General features: G+C 31.5%; 1 protein-coding gene across 1 annotated transcript; it reads left to right on the top strand.

Annotated features, from left to right (window-relative positions):
- Positions 1 to 36: 36 nt before the first annotated feature.
- On the top strand, positions 37 to 10,485 carry LOC132753263 (transmembrane protein 184C-like). Its single transcript, XM_060743709.1, has 10 exons — positions 37 to 415; positions 1,317 to 1,353; positions 1,787 to 1,992; positions 2,797 to 2,871; positions 3,850 to 3,943; positions 5,284 to 5,396; positions 5,877 to 5,973; positions 7,140 to 7,233; positions 8,018 to 8,223; positions 9,796 to 10,485. Exons 1-10 carry the CDS (start codon positions 171 to 173, stop codon positions 10,243 to 10,245), a joined length of 1,617 nt encoding a protein of 538 aa, XP_060599692.1. The 5' UTR covers positions 37 to 170; the 3' UTR covers positions 10,246 to 10,485.
- Positions 10,486 to 17,748: the final 7,263 nt, after the last annotated feature.

Raw genomic sequence — 17,748 nt, 5'->3', positions numbered from 1 at the left:
GTTTTGTGTTTTCCATTGCTTCATACTGTGAAAGATATTGCGGACTGTGTAAAAGTCACATGATAACAAAATGGCAGACGGACATTAAGTTTGACAGGAGGTGGTAAACAGAACGACACCTTTGTTTAAGATCAGTTTTTGACTTTTGTGTTAAACTTAAAATAATAAAAATGGATTTCGTTGCACATTGGAAAAATTGGATTCGTCCACTGGCAATTTTTATCTACTTTATATTAATGATGATTGCAATTCCAGTTTGTATTGTAGAAGTAACAAACCATCAAAAAGACAAGCATGTGAAGGCATGGTTTGCTGGAGGCGTATTTACACTTATGGCTGTTCCAATCTCTTTATGGGAAATAATTCTGCATGTTATTAACTATACACAACCACATCTGCAGAAGTATATTATAAGGTGATAATTTGTTTGCATTTCTTACCTTATACAGATTATAATAGGGAAATCTAATTCAAATTTATTAAACTGTATTATGTTGATATTTGTCATAATTTAAGGCAATGAAATGTTAAAATATTTCATTATATTGTATGTAATGACATTTACCAGAGTTATTTACCTGTTTTTTTAATTTTTACAGCAGAATAAAGGCTGTTTTCCCTAAGTCCAAAATAGGTATATTTTCCCCTAAAAATGCACTGTGCACATTCTTTACTAGAACCATGACTTAACAGCAGCTGACTTATATCAGCTGAAAGACAGAATGCTGTCCCTATAGATAGCCTCTGCTATGTACTATGCATGTTAAATTGAATTGAAATTTCTAAAAAATGTGCGGGTAAATTCCATTCTCAGTTGTTGGGATTTGATTTTCCCCTTTCGTGATTTATCACGCTATATTTTCACCTTCAGAAAGCCACAGGTTGTTTTGAAAATTGAAAAAAAAAAAGTCACTGTTTACATTCATTTAAACTTAAGATTTAAATATACCTTAAAAGATATACTTAAAAGATTTATACATTAATAGCAAAATCCAAGTGTTCTTGTTAGAAATAATCAATATAGCTCAAGTTTATGCTAATATCTTTTTTTCTTATATCTCTATGGTGAAAAAACAGAAGAAAAAAAACATACAGTCTTGAATCCATCTTGCAACAAACTATATCCTTGCAACAAACTATATCCTGTCTTCTTATGTTATCATGGGGTTTTATATCATACAGACAGTTATAAAGGATAGACATGTAAAAGATATACTTTCAAAATAATATGGCAATACTGTACAAACAATCAAATGCAAGAATGCAAATAAATATCAGAATGGTGACAGACAAAAAAAATCTATAATATATTTCAGAATCATTTGGATGGTGCCTATCTATGCAGTAAATGCTGTAAGTATATATTTCTTTTCATTTATTTTTTGTATGTCAGAAGAATGGCATGATGAATTGATTACTTATGTATATATTTTGTTGTAAATTATCAGGATAACTTTTGCAAAAATAATAATGTATAATTTTATGCTTCTCATTACCTTCAAAATACAGTGTAAAGTCAAAGTTGTAAATACATCTCTTTTGTAGCAGGAGCATTACAGAGGTAATAAGAACCATGTGGATTGCTTGTTAAAACTAAATAAAAAAACAACCACTAGCAAAGCTCTCTTCAAAGGAAAACATCAAAATTATTCAGTCTTGTCTGGAAATATCTTTTCCTTTAAACTAAATGATATCAGTGTGTAAGTGACTAGATGAAATAAATCAGAATTTGTACACAATAAGCATAATTAAATGACTGTCTTAATATTGAAACATTCTTTTGTAGTGGTTTGCCCTGAGATTTAAAGACTCTGCTATTTATCTGGACACAATTCGGGAATGCTATGAAGCCTATGTCATCTATAACTTTATGGCATATTTACTGAGTTATCTTTGGACACAACACCCGCAACTTGAAATTGCTTTAAGTAGGAAAAGGCAACAGAAACACTTGATTCCATTCTGCTGTCTTCCAGTGTGGCCTATGGGAAGGTAAGAATAATTCTTAAGAAATTGCTGATTCCCTTTGGTTAATTATATTATATTGGTAATATTTTTTATACTCCCAAAGGGTAAGCATATAGTCGTAGCTTTGTCCGTTGGTCCGTCCATCAGCTATTCTTGTCCGGGACATAACTCTGAAACAACAAGAGGTATCAACTTGAAACATTGTAGGTAGATAGATCTCAATGGGAAGATGTGCAGTGCACAAGAACAATAACTCTGCATTGCCTAATTGTGGAGTTTTTTACCCTTTGTCTGGACATAACTCTAAAACTGTAAGAGATATCATTATGTAACTTTGTATGTAGATATAAAGGACTCATTAAATTAAAAGTGCAATGCAAAAGAATTGTAACTCTGCCTTGTCTAATTTTGGAGTCATACCCCTTTGTTTATGTTTTCTGGAAAAAAGGAATGAGTGAATGATCAGAAATTTTTCACACAAGTTATTGGTCAAGACCTACATCAAATTATTCATTAATGTGGAAAAAATATTTCCAGTTCCAGCATGTCAAAAAACATCAGTGGAGTCCTTTTAAAATTGTATTACCATTTTCTCAACTTAAAAAATAATTTGGCTCACATGAAGGCATGCAGCTTTAATGTACATGTATTGATTAATACCTATTTAATATCGGACAACAGTCTGTGGTAAAATCAATTTAATTTCTTTTCACATACCTACATATTTTACCCTATTTTTTTAAACCAAAGTCATGTATGTTAATGAGATTTAATGAATAAGGAATACTGTAAATGTGTATCTTAATAATGTGTCATTTTGTATTTCAGTTCCATGATTCAAAATTGTAAACATGGTGTTCTTCAGTACACAATTGTAAGACCTGTCACTACAGTGATAGCATTGTAAGTAAATAAAATGAGCTGCGCCATGACAAAACCAACATAGTGCGCTTGTGACCAGCATAGATCCAGACCAGCCTGCGATTCCGCATAGTCTGATCAGGATCCATGCTGTTCCTATTAGTTATTCTACTTGTATTGGATTTGTAACCGAACAGCATGGATCCTGATCAGACTGTGCGGATGCGCAGGCTGGTCTGGATCCATGCTGGTCGCAAACTCACTATGTTGGTTTTGTCATGGCATAGCTCATATGTACACATAACAAATCTTAAAAGGTATTTAGTGTGCATGTACAACATTGTGTCACATCGGTGTGACAGTGCACCCAGGCTGTTGTTATCTTACACAATATTTGAATAATGATCACTGGCATCATCATTTTGCAACATTAACTTTTCAGGCCACATCACATTTATTGGGCATGTTGTTTGTTAAATTTGTGTTTGTTATGAAATTAGATAAATGGAATATCATATCATGTGTCTCAACTGTATCATTTGAAAATGCCAGCATGATAGGGTCAATATTGAGTCACATATAAGACCATTTATACAGCACATTCTTGTTTAGTTATGATGATCTGAATTGTAAAACTTTCTTGACAAAACAATAAATTACAAGGCATGCATTTTAGAATTTGGTTTGAAATTTTAAGCAATTGCCAACTATAGTTTCATTTGAGCCACAAGAATAAATATTACCTTGACATGAACTAAATTCACCATGTCTTGGACATCTTCCTTGTTTGTTTTATTTTTTAGGGAAATTAAATAGGGAAAAACGGAATCCCTAAAGAATGGTCAAAACAACAATATTGAAAATGTTGCAGTTTCTGTTTAATAAAGCCATGAAAATAACTGATTAACAGGAGTATTCAAGATTATTTTTAACTGCCAATAAAGAGCCATACTGCATACTACCTCTTAATACATATGATAAGTAATATTCTGTTATGTAAAATGTATTTCACTCTTTCAGGATTTGTCAGCTGAATGACAAATATGATGAAGGTGATTTTAATTTCAAGAGCGGCTGGTCATATCTTGTGATTATCAACAATATCTCTCAAATTGTGAGTTCTGTTTACAGATTCTTTATTTGTATACGCGCCAGTAATCATGAAGTGAAAAGGTATAATTTTAGATGAAGAAAAAAAAATTCAGGTTAATTCACTTTGTACATGTATATGGTTTTCTTAATAACTTGTTTGTATCCCCATTCAAGTTCCCTGTAATACTGCTGGAAGATTGGTCACTTTTGGTGTAAACAATATTTATTTTCAATAAATTGCTTACATAATGTATCATACAAAGTACACATGAATATTTACAGACAGATTCAACATTAAAACAAAAATACAATGTTGGGCACTTTATACTGACTGTTTTAATTTTGATTTAGAAATACCTTGTATGAACAATAGTTAATTCCAAAAGCAGGCCAAGTCAATTAATCAGATTTAGGAAGGTAATGAATAGTTATCAGTGTATGATAACAAGTAGAAAAACTTAAAGTTTATCTCTAAATCTATAATAATCTCAGATTTTGCTGTGTTCAAACAAAAGATAGGCATGTAGGAGTGAACCAACACACATTGATTTGACATAAACTATCCTAATCTTGTTATTCATGCAATATAATATCCATATACTCAAAAACAAATAGAAATGGAAAAAAGTGATGTTCTGTTTATTTTGCTATACAATGTAACAAAAAATCAATTTTTTTTTCTCATTTTTTTTTTATATATGGATATTATATTGCATGAATAATAAGATAAATCATATAAAAGGTGATAAATCAGTGTGACTAGCAACTTTGAACCAAGATTGAAGTTTGATATTACAATATTTAGAATGATAGACTTGATAGGTGTGAGTGTACTATCATTCTAGCTGATAGGCTTATAAAACCTGCATGAATAATTATGTAAGTTAAAAGTCACATTGAAAATGGATTTAAATGGTACTTTTCTGTAACTTTAACAATTTTACAAACTTTTTACTTTTAGAAAAAAGGTCTTATTCCTGATTATACACCATGTATTCCAAATACACTGTACATGTGTATATATTTGATCATATTTCTTATAACTATTAATATACTTCTCCTTGAAGGAACCATGCCCAAACTAATATCTCACTTATCCGATTATGTACTTATTTGATGATTTAGCACCATTTATGAACAAATTGACCTAAATGTTATTGTCTTTGATCATTGCCGGTAACTTTGATGGATATGTGTACTTTAAATTAAAGATGCAGAACTCAAAATACTAGTAAAATAAGTCAGTGAAAGTAGGTTCTTTTCATTCATCAAGAAATCATGGAAATATTAAATATCGTGGTAACCAAGGAAACCATACTAAATATGTTATAACTACATTCATGTTCTTTCATTTTGTTTCAGTGGGCTATGTACTGTCTGGTGTTATTTTATCAAGCTACAAAAGATATGCTGGCACCCATTAAGCCTATACCAAAGTTTCTGTGTGTAAAGTTTGTGGTTTTCTTCTCATTTTGGTAAGTGTTTATGAATTCAATCATTTCTTTATATTATATCTAAACACATATAACAGCAGTGTACATCCCTGTCAAACTATGTCCTTGTTAAGAGAATAGAGCCAAGATTGTGTGCCTATTTTGTCTGTTACACCAATTAAGGAGTTCGAAATTTAATGTTTTGTACTAGTTTACCTGTATTTGGTGTTGTTATCATCAGATGAAGATTCTTCATTTATATATTTTCTTTTTGTTAAACTTTTCATGTGCAAAATATGTGTAAATAATGTGACCTCCCTTGGATGTAGAGCTGATGATTGATAATTCAATATGGTTGTCAAGATAAAATTTAACTACCCATAATGTTACTTCATGTTAAAATGCAAAATAATTCAACAAACACACATTGAGCATATTGGAGACTGCAGACTTTTGAAGTACAATGTATTTGTTTAGCAAATAATTTTCTGGCTGATATTTTTTTCTCTTTTGATTTTTTAGGCAAGCTGTGGTAATTGCAGCCTTTGCCAAGTTTGACTTGATACCATCGACAGAGTTTTATGATCGTAATGTTAAAGATGTTGCTACAGCTCTTCAGGTGGGTTTGTTTAAATGTATATATACTGGGTTGTATTTATTACAATTGAATTCTACTCTGCAGAAACTAAAAGTGATTAGCTTTTGTTACCAGTATAGAGCCTGGCTAGCATGCACACCCGTGCAGTCTGACCGAGCTCTTAACTGTTTGCCTACTAACTTTAGTTTTAAAAAACAATGTTGTTGATTTCAATCAACTTCACAGTATATATACAAATAGTACCAGATACAGGCACGAAAATGCTGACCTTATAAAATCCTATTCCTAATAGATTTACAATGCATAAAATATGACAGTATACATGAATTTTTTTGAAATGTATATGAATTCACATCCTCATTTTTTAAGTAATTAAAGTCAAGATTGTTTCTTACATTCAGTTGTAATCTAGAGCAAAAGTATTAACAAAGAGAAGAAGAATTGATAATACAAGACCACATCTAACTAAGTTTAGGATATGTTGAGTATATGTACGGAGGTATTTCTGGTTGCCTTTCATTATGTGATATAATGTTGGTGTTTATATATTTCAGAATTTCAGTATTTTAAGTGTTTCTTGCTGCCTTTCATTATGTGATATAATGTTGATGTTTATATATTTCAGAATTTCAGTATTTTAAGTGTTTCTTGTTTTCTTTCATTATGTGATATGATGTTGGTGTTTATATATTTCAGAATTTCAGTATTTTAAGTGTTTCTTGTTTTCTTTCATTATGTGATATAATGGTGATGTTTATATATTTCAGAATTTCAATATTTTAAGTGTTTCTTGTTTTCTTTCATTATGTGATATAATGTTGATGTTTATATATTTCAGAATTTCAGTATTTTAAGTGTTTCTTGTTTTCTTTCATTATGTGATATGATGTTGGTGTTTATATATTTTAGAATTTCAGTATTTTAAGTGTTTCTTGCTGACTTTCATTATGTGATATTATGTGATATGATGCATTTCAGGATTTCTGTATTTGAAGTGTTTCTAGCTGTCTTTCATTATGTGATATGATGTTGGTGTTTATTATTTTAGAATTGTATTTGAAGTGTTTCTTGCTGTCTTTCATTATGTGATATGATGTTCGTGTTTATATATTTCAGGATTTCTGTATTTGAAGTGTTTCTTGCTGCCTTTCATTATGTGATATAATGGTGATGTTTATATATTTCAGGATTTCTGTATTTGTATTGAGATGTTTCTCGCTGCTGTCATGCATTATTTTGCCTTCTCTCATAAACCTTTCATTGACCCAAATGCAGGCCAAGGTATGTTACATCTTTAGTGTTGATGCAATATTTCTTTTTATGTGATATTTTGTTGTCCTATCCTATAATCAAACTAGCAGTAAAAATGCTGTAAATGTTATAAGAGATCCGTTACTTTTGCATTAACTCTAGAAGCCTGCTCATTTGGTTTTCTTCCACTACAATCTAGACATTAATTGTTGATGAGACTTAGCCCAATCCAGTCCAACCAAACCAATTTTTGTCATTTATTATAAAAATAGAAAAACATATATGAAAAGTTTAAATCTTACTTTAAGTCAAAGAAGCTGTATATGGTTTAGTGAGTTTTGTAAATATGTTATGCATGAAGAAATGGGATATCATTATGAATATTTAGCTCAACTATTCAAAGAAAAGGAAGAGCTAATGTAATCACACTGGTGTTGGCATTGGTCTCAGTGTCTCCGTCACATTTTGGTTAAGTTTTTGCGTGCAAATTTGTAACTCCAAAACTACTGAAAGGAATAGATTGAAGCTCAACAAACTTATAAATTTGAGATCATAATAGGTCGCTATTCAAGGCCCATAACTGATGATAACTCTAACATAAATTTTGGCAGAGTTATGGCTCTTTTTGAACTTAATAAATTTTACATTAAATTCTGAATTCTACTTTTGTTTTACTATCAAGCACTGAGAATAGTCAAATATGCTGTCCTATCGACAACTCTTGTAAGATTCAATATTTAATGAGATGTATGAAAAATTTGTTTCAGTTTTATTCAGTTTTATTATTTTCAATACTACTCCAACCCTCTCATAGGTAACTGTTGTCGATCATTTGCATCAATGTGGGATGTGTCAGATGTAAAAGATGATGTTGTAGAACATGTCAAGGTCATCTCCACGACAATGAAGAAAACAGTGAGTGGTCAGTTACGATCTAGAGCAGACGACACTGAAGGTACTCCTTTACTACAGGTGGCTTCTGAAGATCATCATGTTGTTGGTTACACATCATCTATACAGGTACTTTAATTAAGATTTTTTAATGTGTGAGAATATTATAGAATATCTCTTGGGGAGAGTAGTTATAAATATAATACAAAGGTTGTTTGTAAAGTTTGTTTAAAGGGGTTTAAAAGCCTAAAAACATAATATTTGAATTTCTTACATAAATGACCTGGGGCACTTTAAACAGAAATATATGTAAAGATAGTTTAGAAATATATTTTGAAATAAATTGAAAATCTTTTTTGATGCTTTTCTTAGCCCGATTTGAGTGAAAAGTGTTTAAACGCTTTGCAATTTAGGTCATTTTTTTACAATTTGAATAATTATTCTGGAAAAACAAAGTGCACGAATGATCTGAAATTTTGCACAAAGATTAGTGGTCTAAACCTACATCAAATGGTACATTTATCTGGAAAAAATATTTCCAGTCCCATCATGTCAATAAACCTCAGTGGAGTCCCTTTAATTTCTTTATAATTTAATGCTCAAGTTTAATAACTGGAACTTATAAATGAATGAAACATACATTCCACATTATTTATATTTAATATTTAAATTTAGTGTGATATATACGCTCAGACTATATTTATACAATGAAAACAAATGTGCTTGTAACCCCGTTCTCAGATCATAGTGTCAGTACAAAAATGATGCCGCTCAAACATCATGAAAGTCCAGCGACTGTGGCACTTTCTTTTTGTAGTCACCCGCAAGATTATTTTACTTCCTTTCTCTGCTTATCTAATTTTCAAATGTTTCAACAAACCTGTCCTTGTGAATTGAGGATATTGTATGTTTTGAAAGTTTCAAAGCTCAATCAAAGTTAATCCCTTTAATGCCTCTTTAAGCTCCGTACAAACTCTTTGGGTCCGTGAGAACTAGGTCCAGACTGTATTGTGGGTGATCAATAACCACAAACCCAACTGACTTACCTCAGTCTGTATTGGAAATTATTTATTGAAAAACAAATACTCAAAATAAAAGCGACTCCACTGAGGTTTAAAAGCCTAAGAACATAAATATTGAATTTTCGAACATAAATGAGCTGAGGCACTTTAAACTGAAATATATGCAAAGATAGTCAAGAAATATACTTCGAAATAAATTGAAAATCGTATTTTTATGCTTTTCTTAGCTTGATTTGTGTGAAAGGCGTTTAAACTCTTTTCATTTTTTGTCAAATTTTACAATTTGAATAATTTTTCTGGAAAAACAGAGTGCGCGAATGATCTGAAATTTTGCACAAAGATTAGTGGTCTAAACCTACATCAAATGGGACATTTATCTGGAAAAATATTTTCAATTCCATCATTTAAAAAACCCTATATCAATATAGCGTTACAACTTACATACTCCATCAATGAGATTTAAATGTAGGTTAACTTTTCTATTGAAGACAATTAATAAAAACATCAATGCAACGATATATGTGTCAGGAATATAGATTGGTATTCTATATCCCTGGATATATTCAGCTGTCATTTGGTTGCTACAGTTAATACTAGCATCTACCTACCTAAAAATATGCACACAGCTGAATTCTGCATTTTTTCTTTTATTTGTATATATATGTATATATATCTTTAGACAACCCAAGCAGAAATCAACCAGTCAGGTTACCAGTATCAGCCGGATGCTTTAAGCAGAACTTCAGAGTGGGATGACACGATATCAGTCGACAGGTGGCAGTCACCGAATAAAAAACAAGGCACTAAGTCTATAGCATCAAGTATGCAGAACTACCTTGATCTTTCTACTAGTGTAGATAACCAGTCTATGCAGTCACAAGTTAATGAGCATCCAGAGGACCAAGAATCATTGAGAGTCAAGCACTTGAGTGACTCTGAACAAACAGAAGGAAGAAAGCTGTCTGATTCTGTATTTGTAGAAAGTGATACTCTTGTAAATGATTCAAATGTGGAACCAAACTCGGAGTTAGAAAGCAATACAGTTAAAGATGGAGTTCAGAAAGACACAGAAGAGTCTCTTATAGACTTTAGTGATGACAAGAGTCAAAGTGATGAAGGCAAAAGATAGCATATAAGCAATCAGTGAACATTGCAAGCAAAACATATCTGTGATTCATTATTTTCCACCCGTGTATTGGTTTCTTCAATCTTGGTACAATTATTTTCATTCCAGTTGTTGATACTGTCACAAGTCTGTCACAAATATAGTAAAATGGCATTATATAAAATTAATTGACATCAAAGTGTTAAAATCCTTGTCTATGTCCATACATATGAAATTATTTTTATAAGTTTTATTCCAAATTTTACTTTTACTATAAAAAAGTGGTCAAATGTGTTTAACTTTTCTAAATTCATCACATACATATATTTTGCCATACTCCCCAAAAAGTGTTTATTTGTAAAATTTTACTTATGATCCTTGAAGGATGAGACACAATATTCTAGGTCCTTGATGGTTATTGAAGTTGAAAAAATTTGCTGCACAATTATGCGTAAAGGCCCCTTCTGCCCAAGAAATACTTTTATTTTATTACTCAAAAGCTTCTTATTTTTGGTGTCAATCAATATTTTTGTACCATCTTTTGCCTTTTGGCAATTTGTATAGTTTTAGTGATTAAGCAATTTGATTGGAAGTAAAAATACTGCTTTGTTTACAGTTTGCTACTTTTATGAAAAAAGCTTCACGTTCAGCGCAACTTTATTCAGGTAATTAGAATCATTATTAAACCATTTTAAAGTTCATGTTTGCCTTTTCTAAAGAAAGGAACTTTATTAATTTATGTGGCATATTCTGTCTTGAAAATCATGCGTCACTGAAACTGGTATCAAATATGTAATCAGATAATTGGTCAAAAATGGCCTTTGAAATGTATGATTTATACATGTACATGTAAGTAGAAATTTAAGGGATATTGGTTCTATAAATGTACAAAAAATGTATGTTGTACCGGTATATATAAGTGTACAATGTATGTCACTTGATGGTGACAAGAAGATAATTAATCATAAAAACCTAGTGCAATTGATCATGAAAGGTAAACATGTGTATATTCAGGGAAAAACCGGTATGAAAATGTATAAAGCGAGTTTAGCAAAAGATAGTAAAAATTGTAATAATGACTTAATTCCCACCACATCATTTTTTTCCATTTAGTGAAATTCTGCTGATGATTAAATGTAGCGTCAGTTACATGACTTGAGTTGGGCATTTTTATGAAGATTTAAATGTACATAACTAAAATTTTTGTATACTATACATTTACATCAAGCAAGACAGGAACACTCTTGTTTCCTGCCAAAATTAGCTTCTAAGGAAGGACATTTTTATTTGGTTCATATGTTCCATGTACTCTCAAATACATTTAATCTGTGCATTTAAAAACAGAATATTATCATAAAAAATATATTTTGTCCATTTTTTTTCTTCATTTTTTTGCTCGATAAATAGAGAGTTAATTCTTACAATCTTTATAAGGGCATTCAATTATTTTTAACTTCATACCTGGTATATTGTGAATGAGATTAGATTATGTTTCAGATGTAATAAAAATGTGACATGCTGTTCTTTATTTGGTCTGTGTTCTGTTACCTATTAAACTTCATTGTTTGCTCATTACAATTCGACTGCGCGGATGCGCAGGCTGGTCTGGATCCATGCTGGTCGCAAACGCACTATGTTGGTTTTATCGTGACACGGCTCAATTCATTAACATAAAAAGTTCCAGGTAAAATAAACAATATTGTGTGTATGTTTACAGAAGTTTCAATTTTGATTTATTTACTATGATGTCATGCTATCTTTTTTATAATATTAGGCAATGCTGGACATTAGGCAATACTGTCATTATGCTGATATACTAATTTATTTTTTACCTTTTATTTGCTATGGTTCTTACAAGGTAATACTCCTTTATATGTGTGAAAGTTTTGATATATAAACTATATCACAAATTTACAAATATACATCTTATTGACAAGAGGAACTTATTAAAAATCACAGTCCTTGAAGAAACTGTAAGCAAAAAGCGGAAGGAAAATCCAAGCTATTTCATTTGTTGAATTTCGGCATGGTATGATTTTGGTCAACTCATTCTAATTTTCTTCTCTCAGGTCTAAGCTTAAATGGTAAATTAAAGCTGTGTATCAATAATACTGATATTAGATATGAAAATCAAGCACAATAATTTGGACCATAATACAGGAAATTGAATGAAAATTACAGCAATATAACAAGAGTTATAATGATCAATCTATCTATCATGTAAAAGAAATATTGCACTTATGTTAAAAAAGCTAATTTAAGAAAACTGTTGATGTGAATTATGTCTGAAATAAAATTTTATTCAATTAATTAGTTTCAGAAATATTTGATTTTTTTCAAAGGTTATTGGGAAATCATTAAAAAAAAACATTTTGATAATTTATGTTCCAAGTTTCTTAGCTTCAATGCATAGCAAAGAATTATGTTTTCAATTGAATGATAGCTTACAATTTGTATATGTTTATAAAATAAATTTTAAAACTACATTTTTTGCTTCTTTATATGCTTTTTATTATATTGACTACAGTAAAAACCCTCAATTATGACCACCATCAGGACTGGACCAAAGTGGTCTTAATTGTGGGGTGGTCTTAATTGTGAATATTCTTATCAATGCCTACACACTTTTTGACCATGGTCTATTTTAGTTATTTTTATGAACAAACAATATATATCTACAAATACAACATAAAACTATGTTATAAATTAACATCTGATGGGAAGAAAGAACTTTAATATCAAATTCTATTTTGTATGATTTCAATATCAATTTCAATATAATTATTATATGATGTACATAATTTACCCATCAAATAAAAAATTAGTTCTTCGCATAATCAATGTGTTTAAAGCAAGATTAGACCACTCTAAAATTTATATTCTCACCTTATTTCATACAATATCCCAATGATATGAGGTGTTTTTGACACCTTGTGAAATAAGGTGTCATGCCTTAGAGCATTCAAGCTGATACTACCAACAAATTTAAGATCTAGGTAGGTGTTGACTTTAAATCAGTGGTCTCAATAGTGGGGTCAAATAAAGAACAAAACAAAGAATTGGGACTGAATCTGGTGGTCTTAAAAGTGGATAAGTAGGGTGGTCTTAATTCTGGATCATGTAACCATTGACATATAGAACATAAAATTCCGTACTTTTAAAAAATGGTCTCAATAGGGGGGTGGTCTTAATTCCGGGGTGGTCTTAAGTAGGGATTCTACTGTATTTTAAGGATGGGGAGAGCTGTTGAATTCTGCATTGACACAGGCGTCAGGGATGATTTTGCATGATAATTGGTATATCAAAAACAACTGAAGGGATCAAAGGGTCTAGTGTGCTTACATATACTCTTGTTTTTAAAGAGCCATTCACTCATTATTATCTTTTTTTTTTAAAGTTTGCATATGAGTCCAGATAATTCTTTCACTACCTTGTCCTAAACTGCCTTTTATTATTGTCCTAATAAGTCTATCACTGCCTAGTCCTAATAAGTCTATCACTACCTAGTTCTAATAAGTCTTAACTACTTAGTTCTAATAAATCTTCACTACCTAGTTCTAATAAGTCTTCACTGCCTAGTCCTAATAAGTCTATCACTGCCTAGTTCTAATAAGTCTTCACTGCCTAGTCCTAATAAGTCTACCACTACCTAGTTCTAATAAGTCTATCACTACTTAGTCCTAATAAGTCTTAACTACTTAGTCCTAATAAGTCTTAACTGCTTAGTTCTAATAAGTCTTCACTGCCTAGTTCTAATAAGTCTATCACTGCCTAGTGCTAATAAGTCTTAACTACTTAGTTCTAATAAATCTTCACTACCTAGTTCTAATAAGTCTTCACTGCCTAGTCCTAATAAGTCTATCACTGCCTAGTTCTAATAAGTCTATCACTGCCTAGTTCTAATAAGTCTTCACTGCCTAGTTCTTATAAGTCTATCACTATTTAGTCCTCATAAGTCTTAACTGCTTAGTTCTAATAAGTCGTCACTACCTAGTTCTAATAAGTCTTCACTGCCTAGTCCTAATAAGTCTATCACTGCCTAGTTCTAATAAGTCTTCACTGCCTAATTCTAATATGTCTATCTCTGCCTAGTCCTAATAAGTCTATCACTGCCTAGTGCTAATAAGTCTCCAATGCCTAATTCTAATATGTCTATCTCTGCCTAGTCCTAATAAGTCTATCACTGCCTAGTTCTTATAAGTCTTCACTACCTAGTCCTAATAAGTCTTCACTGCCTAGTTCTAAAAAGTCTATCACTGCCTAGTTCTAATAAGTCTATCACTGCCTAGTGCTAATAAGTCTCCAATGCCTAATTCTAATATGTCTATCTCTGCCTAGTCCTAATAAGTCTATCACTGCCTAGTTCTTATAAGTCTTCACTACCTAGTTCTAATAAGTCTTCACTGCCTAATCCTAATAAGTTTATCACTACCTAGTCCTAATAAGTCTATCACTACTTAGTCCTAATGAGTCATCAACTGCTTAGTTCTTATAAGTCTTCACTACCTAGTTCTAATAAGTCTTCACTGCCTAGTCCTTATAAGTCTATCACTACCTAGGTCTAATAAGTCTATCACTACTTAGTTCTAATAAGTCTTATCACTACCTAGTTCTAATAAATCTATCACCCCATAGTTCTAATAAGTCTTATCACTACCTAGTTCTAATAAATCTTCACTGCCTAGTCCTAATAAGTCTATCACTGCCTAGTCCTAATTAGTCTATCACCCCATAGTTCTAATAAGTCTTCACTGCCTAGTCCTAATAAGTCTTTCACTGCCTAGTTCTAATAAGTCTATAATTACTACTTAGTCCTAAAAAGTTTTCACTGCCTAGTCCTAATAAGTCTTCACTGCCTAGGCCTAAAAATATATCTATGCCTAGTCCTAATCAGTCTATCAATGCCTAGTAATAAATCTTTCACTACCTAGTCAAGTTTTTCACTGCCTAGTCCTAATAGTCTATCACTGCCTAGTCCTAATAAGTCTATCACTGCCTCGTCCTAATAAGTCTAATAATAGTTCTTGTAAGTCTTTCACTGCCTAGTCCTAAACATGCCTTTCATTGTTGTCCTAATTAGTCTTACTGCCTAGTCAAGACTTTCACTGCCAAGACAAGTCTTTCACTGCATAGTCCTTTATAAGCCTTCATTGCATAGTCCAAAAAGGTCTAACATGGATTTTGACGGAATATTAGTCCTTTGTGAACATGTATTCTGGATCATAATTGCAATTTGCTGCTGACTGTTTTTTTAAGACTAACTTCTGTATGGCTTTAATAAGTTATAGTTATTTGGGTTTAAATTTAAATGCATGACTGAACTCGTAAATTTGGGGGGGGGGGGGAAGAGGGGACTCCATGGTTTTAAGAACAGTAGATACAGTAGATTTGTACAAGCTGGTATGGGGGTCTGTGCAGAATATAGAGTACAGATCTTAGATTTCTTTCAATAAATGAGCCACGCCATGACAGAATCAACATGATGCGTTTGCGACCACCATGGATCCAGACCAGTCTGCGCATCCGCGCAGTCTGTCAGGACCCATGCTGCTCGCTTACAAACCCTATTATAAGTAGAGAAACTGATAACTAACAGCATGGATCCTGATCAGATGCGCAGGCTGGTCTGTATCCATGCTGATCGCAAACCCATTATGCTGGTTTTGTCATGGCGCGGCTCATTAATGTACAAGGAAAACATCCTTTTCTGTATTGTAGTTTTAGATTTATCATACATTTTTATTATTCCTTAAAAAACGGACAATTAGTTAGACTAATGGCCCAGGTTCATGTTAACAGGTTATTATACACTACTGAGTACAATATTGAATTCCCTTAGAAAGTACAGTCAATAACTTAGTAAGACCCGTAAATTGGACACCTGTGCTAGTCGACTCACTGTCCAATATAAGTTTTAGAGCTGTGTATGGATCCAAAAGATTCAGTTAAAAGTGTTCAACCATACATATATCCCACCAATAATTTCTTAGGCATATCGTGCCCTTTTCTCAGTTTCAGTTTCAGTTTTTTGTTTTTATTAAACCAAGGCATATAATATGTAACTGGTTATAACAAAAAAAACAAAAAAAAACAGTAAAATAACAGTCAAAAATCACTAATATCACAATATAAGAATACAATTATGACTAGCTAAATGAACAAAAAAGGAGATCATATTGTTCAATTCAAGTACTGAATTCAATACAATATGTACTTTACATTGTAACAAATGGGAACGGAGAATGAGAAGTATTAATTATCTAAATTTTAACATAATGTTTTTACAAAATAAAGATAATTTTAGTAGAATCTTTTTATCACAACTATTCATTAATCTGTCAAGTTTAAAAATATTGGGATGAATATAAAACTTGGGACGAAGAGATTTACGTCTTATATCATTAAAGTACGAACATTCAAATAAGTAGTGAAATTCATCACCAATAGCTTGGTACGCACATAAGGAACAGAGCCTATTATTATGATCAATTGCCAAATGTCTGCCTTTATCAATTGGTAATAGGTGATTCATTGTTCTAAATTTACATAAATATTTGCCTATGTCAAAAGGAAGAACATCTAGAAAAATGAGTATTTAATATGTACGATACACTAAACACTTAGTGGATGTATCAATAGTACTATGCCAATCTTGTAATCAAAGCACAGAAGGCGTTGAATTTGTTTGGGTCTCAGAATGTCAGAAAGGTGAAGGTTGTGAGATTATAAACCAATTTGTTTTTGTAAAGTGCCACCAATACTTTCCAGTGTTTTAAATTGGCTATAAGACTAATTGCAATTGACTTAAAAAATCAAAAAACAAATGAGTTGCCTATATTGGGATTTGAACTGCAGACCTCTCGATTCCTAAGCGAGCGTGCAAACCCCTCGGCCACGGTGAAGTTATATATTAACGGTCTGAAGAAAACCATATTATTCTAAATTAGGGTTTGTAAGTCTTATTATTTCGACGCTAAACCTGTTGTTTAACACAGATGTAAATAATCATGGAGTTTACTATAAGCATGTATATATATATATAAAGAATAAAACAATGACCATTTGGGAACTATTTTGCTTGAAAATTAATGCGCCTGTCATTTGACAATCTTTACGCAGTGATCTCCCCTGAATTTTTCGGCGTTAATGTACATATAAAGGGAAGTAACCGCTTCAAAAAAAGGCGGACTTCTTTCGGCATTTGCAATTAACAGCACCAGGGTCTGAAATTTCGCTACCATTATTTGTTTGGTCTGACGACCCAAACAAATAAAAATTGATCTTATAGTCTAAGCTTCACAATATTTTTTAAAGTGATTAATATCATCTACCTTCTGTAAATGAAAATATTCTGACATGTCAAGATTACTAAGTGTTTCTTTCACAAAATTTATCCATTTAGAATCAACAATATCCCTAGAGGACAAAGACAACATTGTTTTATAAAGAAGTTTACATATCTTTTTTTCCTTAGCATTCATTGTTATGACCCAATTATTTTAAGACATTATGCATGCTTGGTGTTCA

This window comes from Ruditapes philippinarum, unplaced genomic scaffold (genome assembly GCF_026571515.1).
Source record: "Ruditapes philippinarum isolate M1 unplaced genomic scaffold, ASM2657151v2 ctg826_1_1_1_1, whole genome shotgun sequence".
Classification (NCBI taxonomy): domain Eukaryota; kingdom Metazoa; phylum Mollusca; class Bivalvia; order Venerida; family Veneridae; genus Ruditapes; species Ruditapes philippinarum.
This window is presented reverse-complemented; position numbering and strand designations above follow the sequence as displayed.

Excerpts from the sequence above, each read along its gene's own strand:
- LOC132753263 (XM_060743709.1), top strand. The coding sequence starts at position 171 with ATGGATTTCGTTGCACATTGGAAAAATTGGATTCGTCCACTGGCAATT. Across the intron at positions 5,397-5,876 it reads GTGGTTTTCTTCTCATTTTG|GCAAGCTGTGGTAATTGCAG; the intron begins GTAAGTGTTTAT and ends TTGATTTTTTAG. Across the intron at positions 5,974-7,139 it reads ATGTTGCTACAGCTCTTCAG|GATTTCTGTATTTGTATTGA; the intron begins GTGGGTTTGTTT and ends TATATATTTCAG.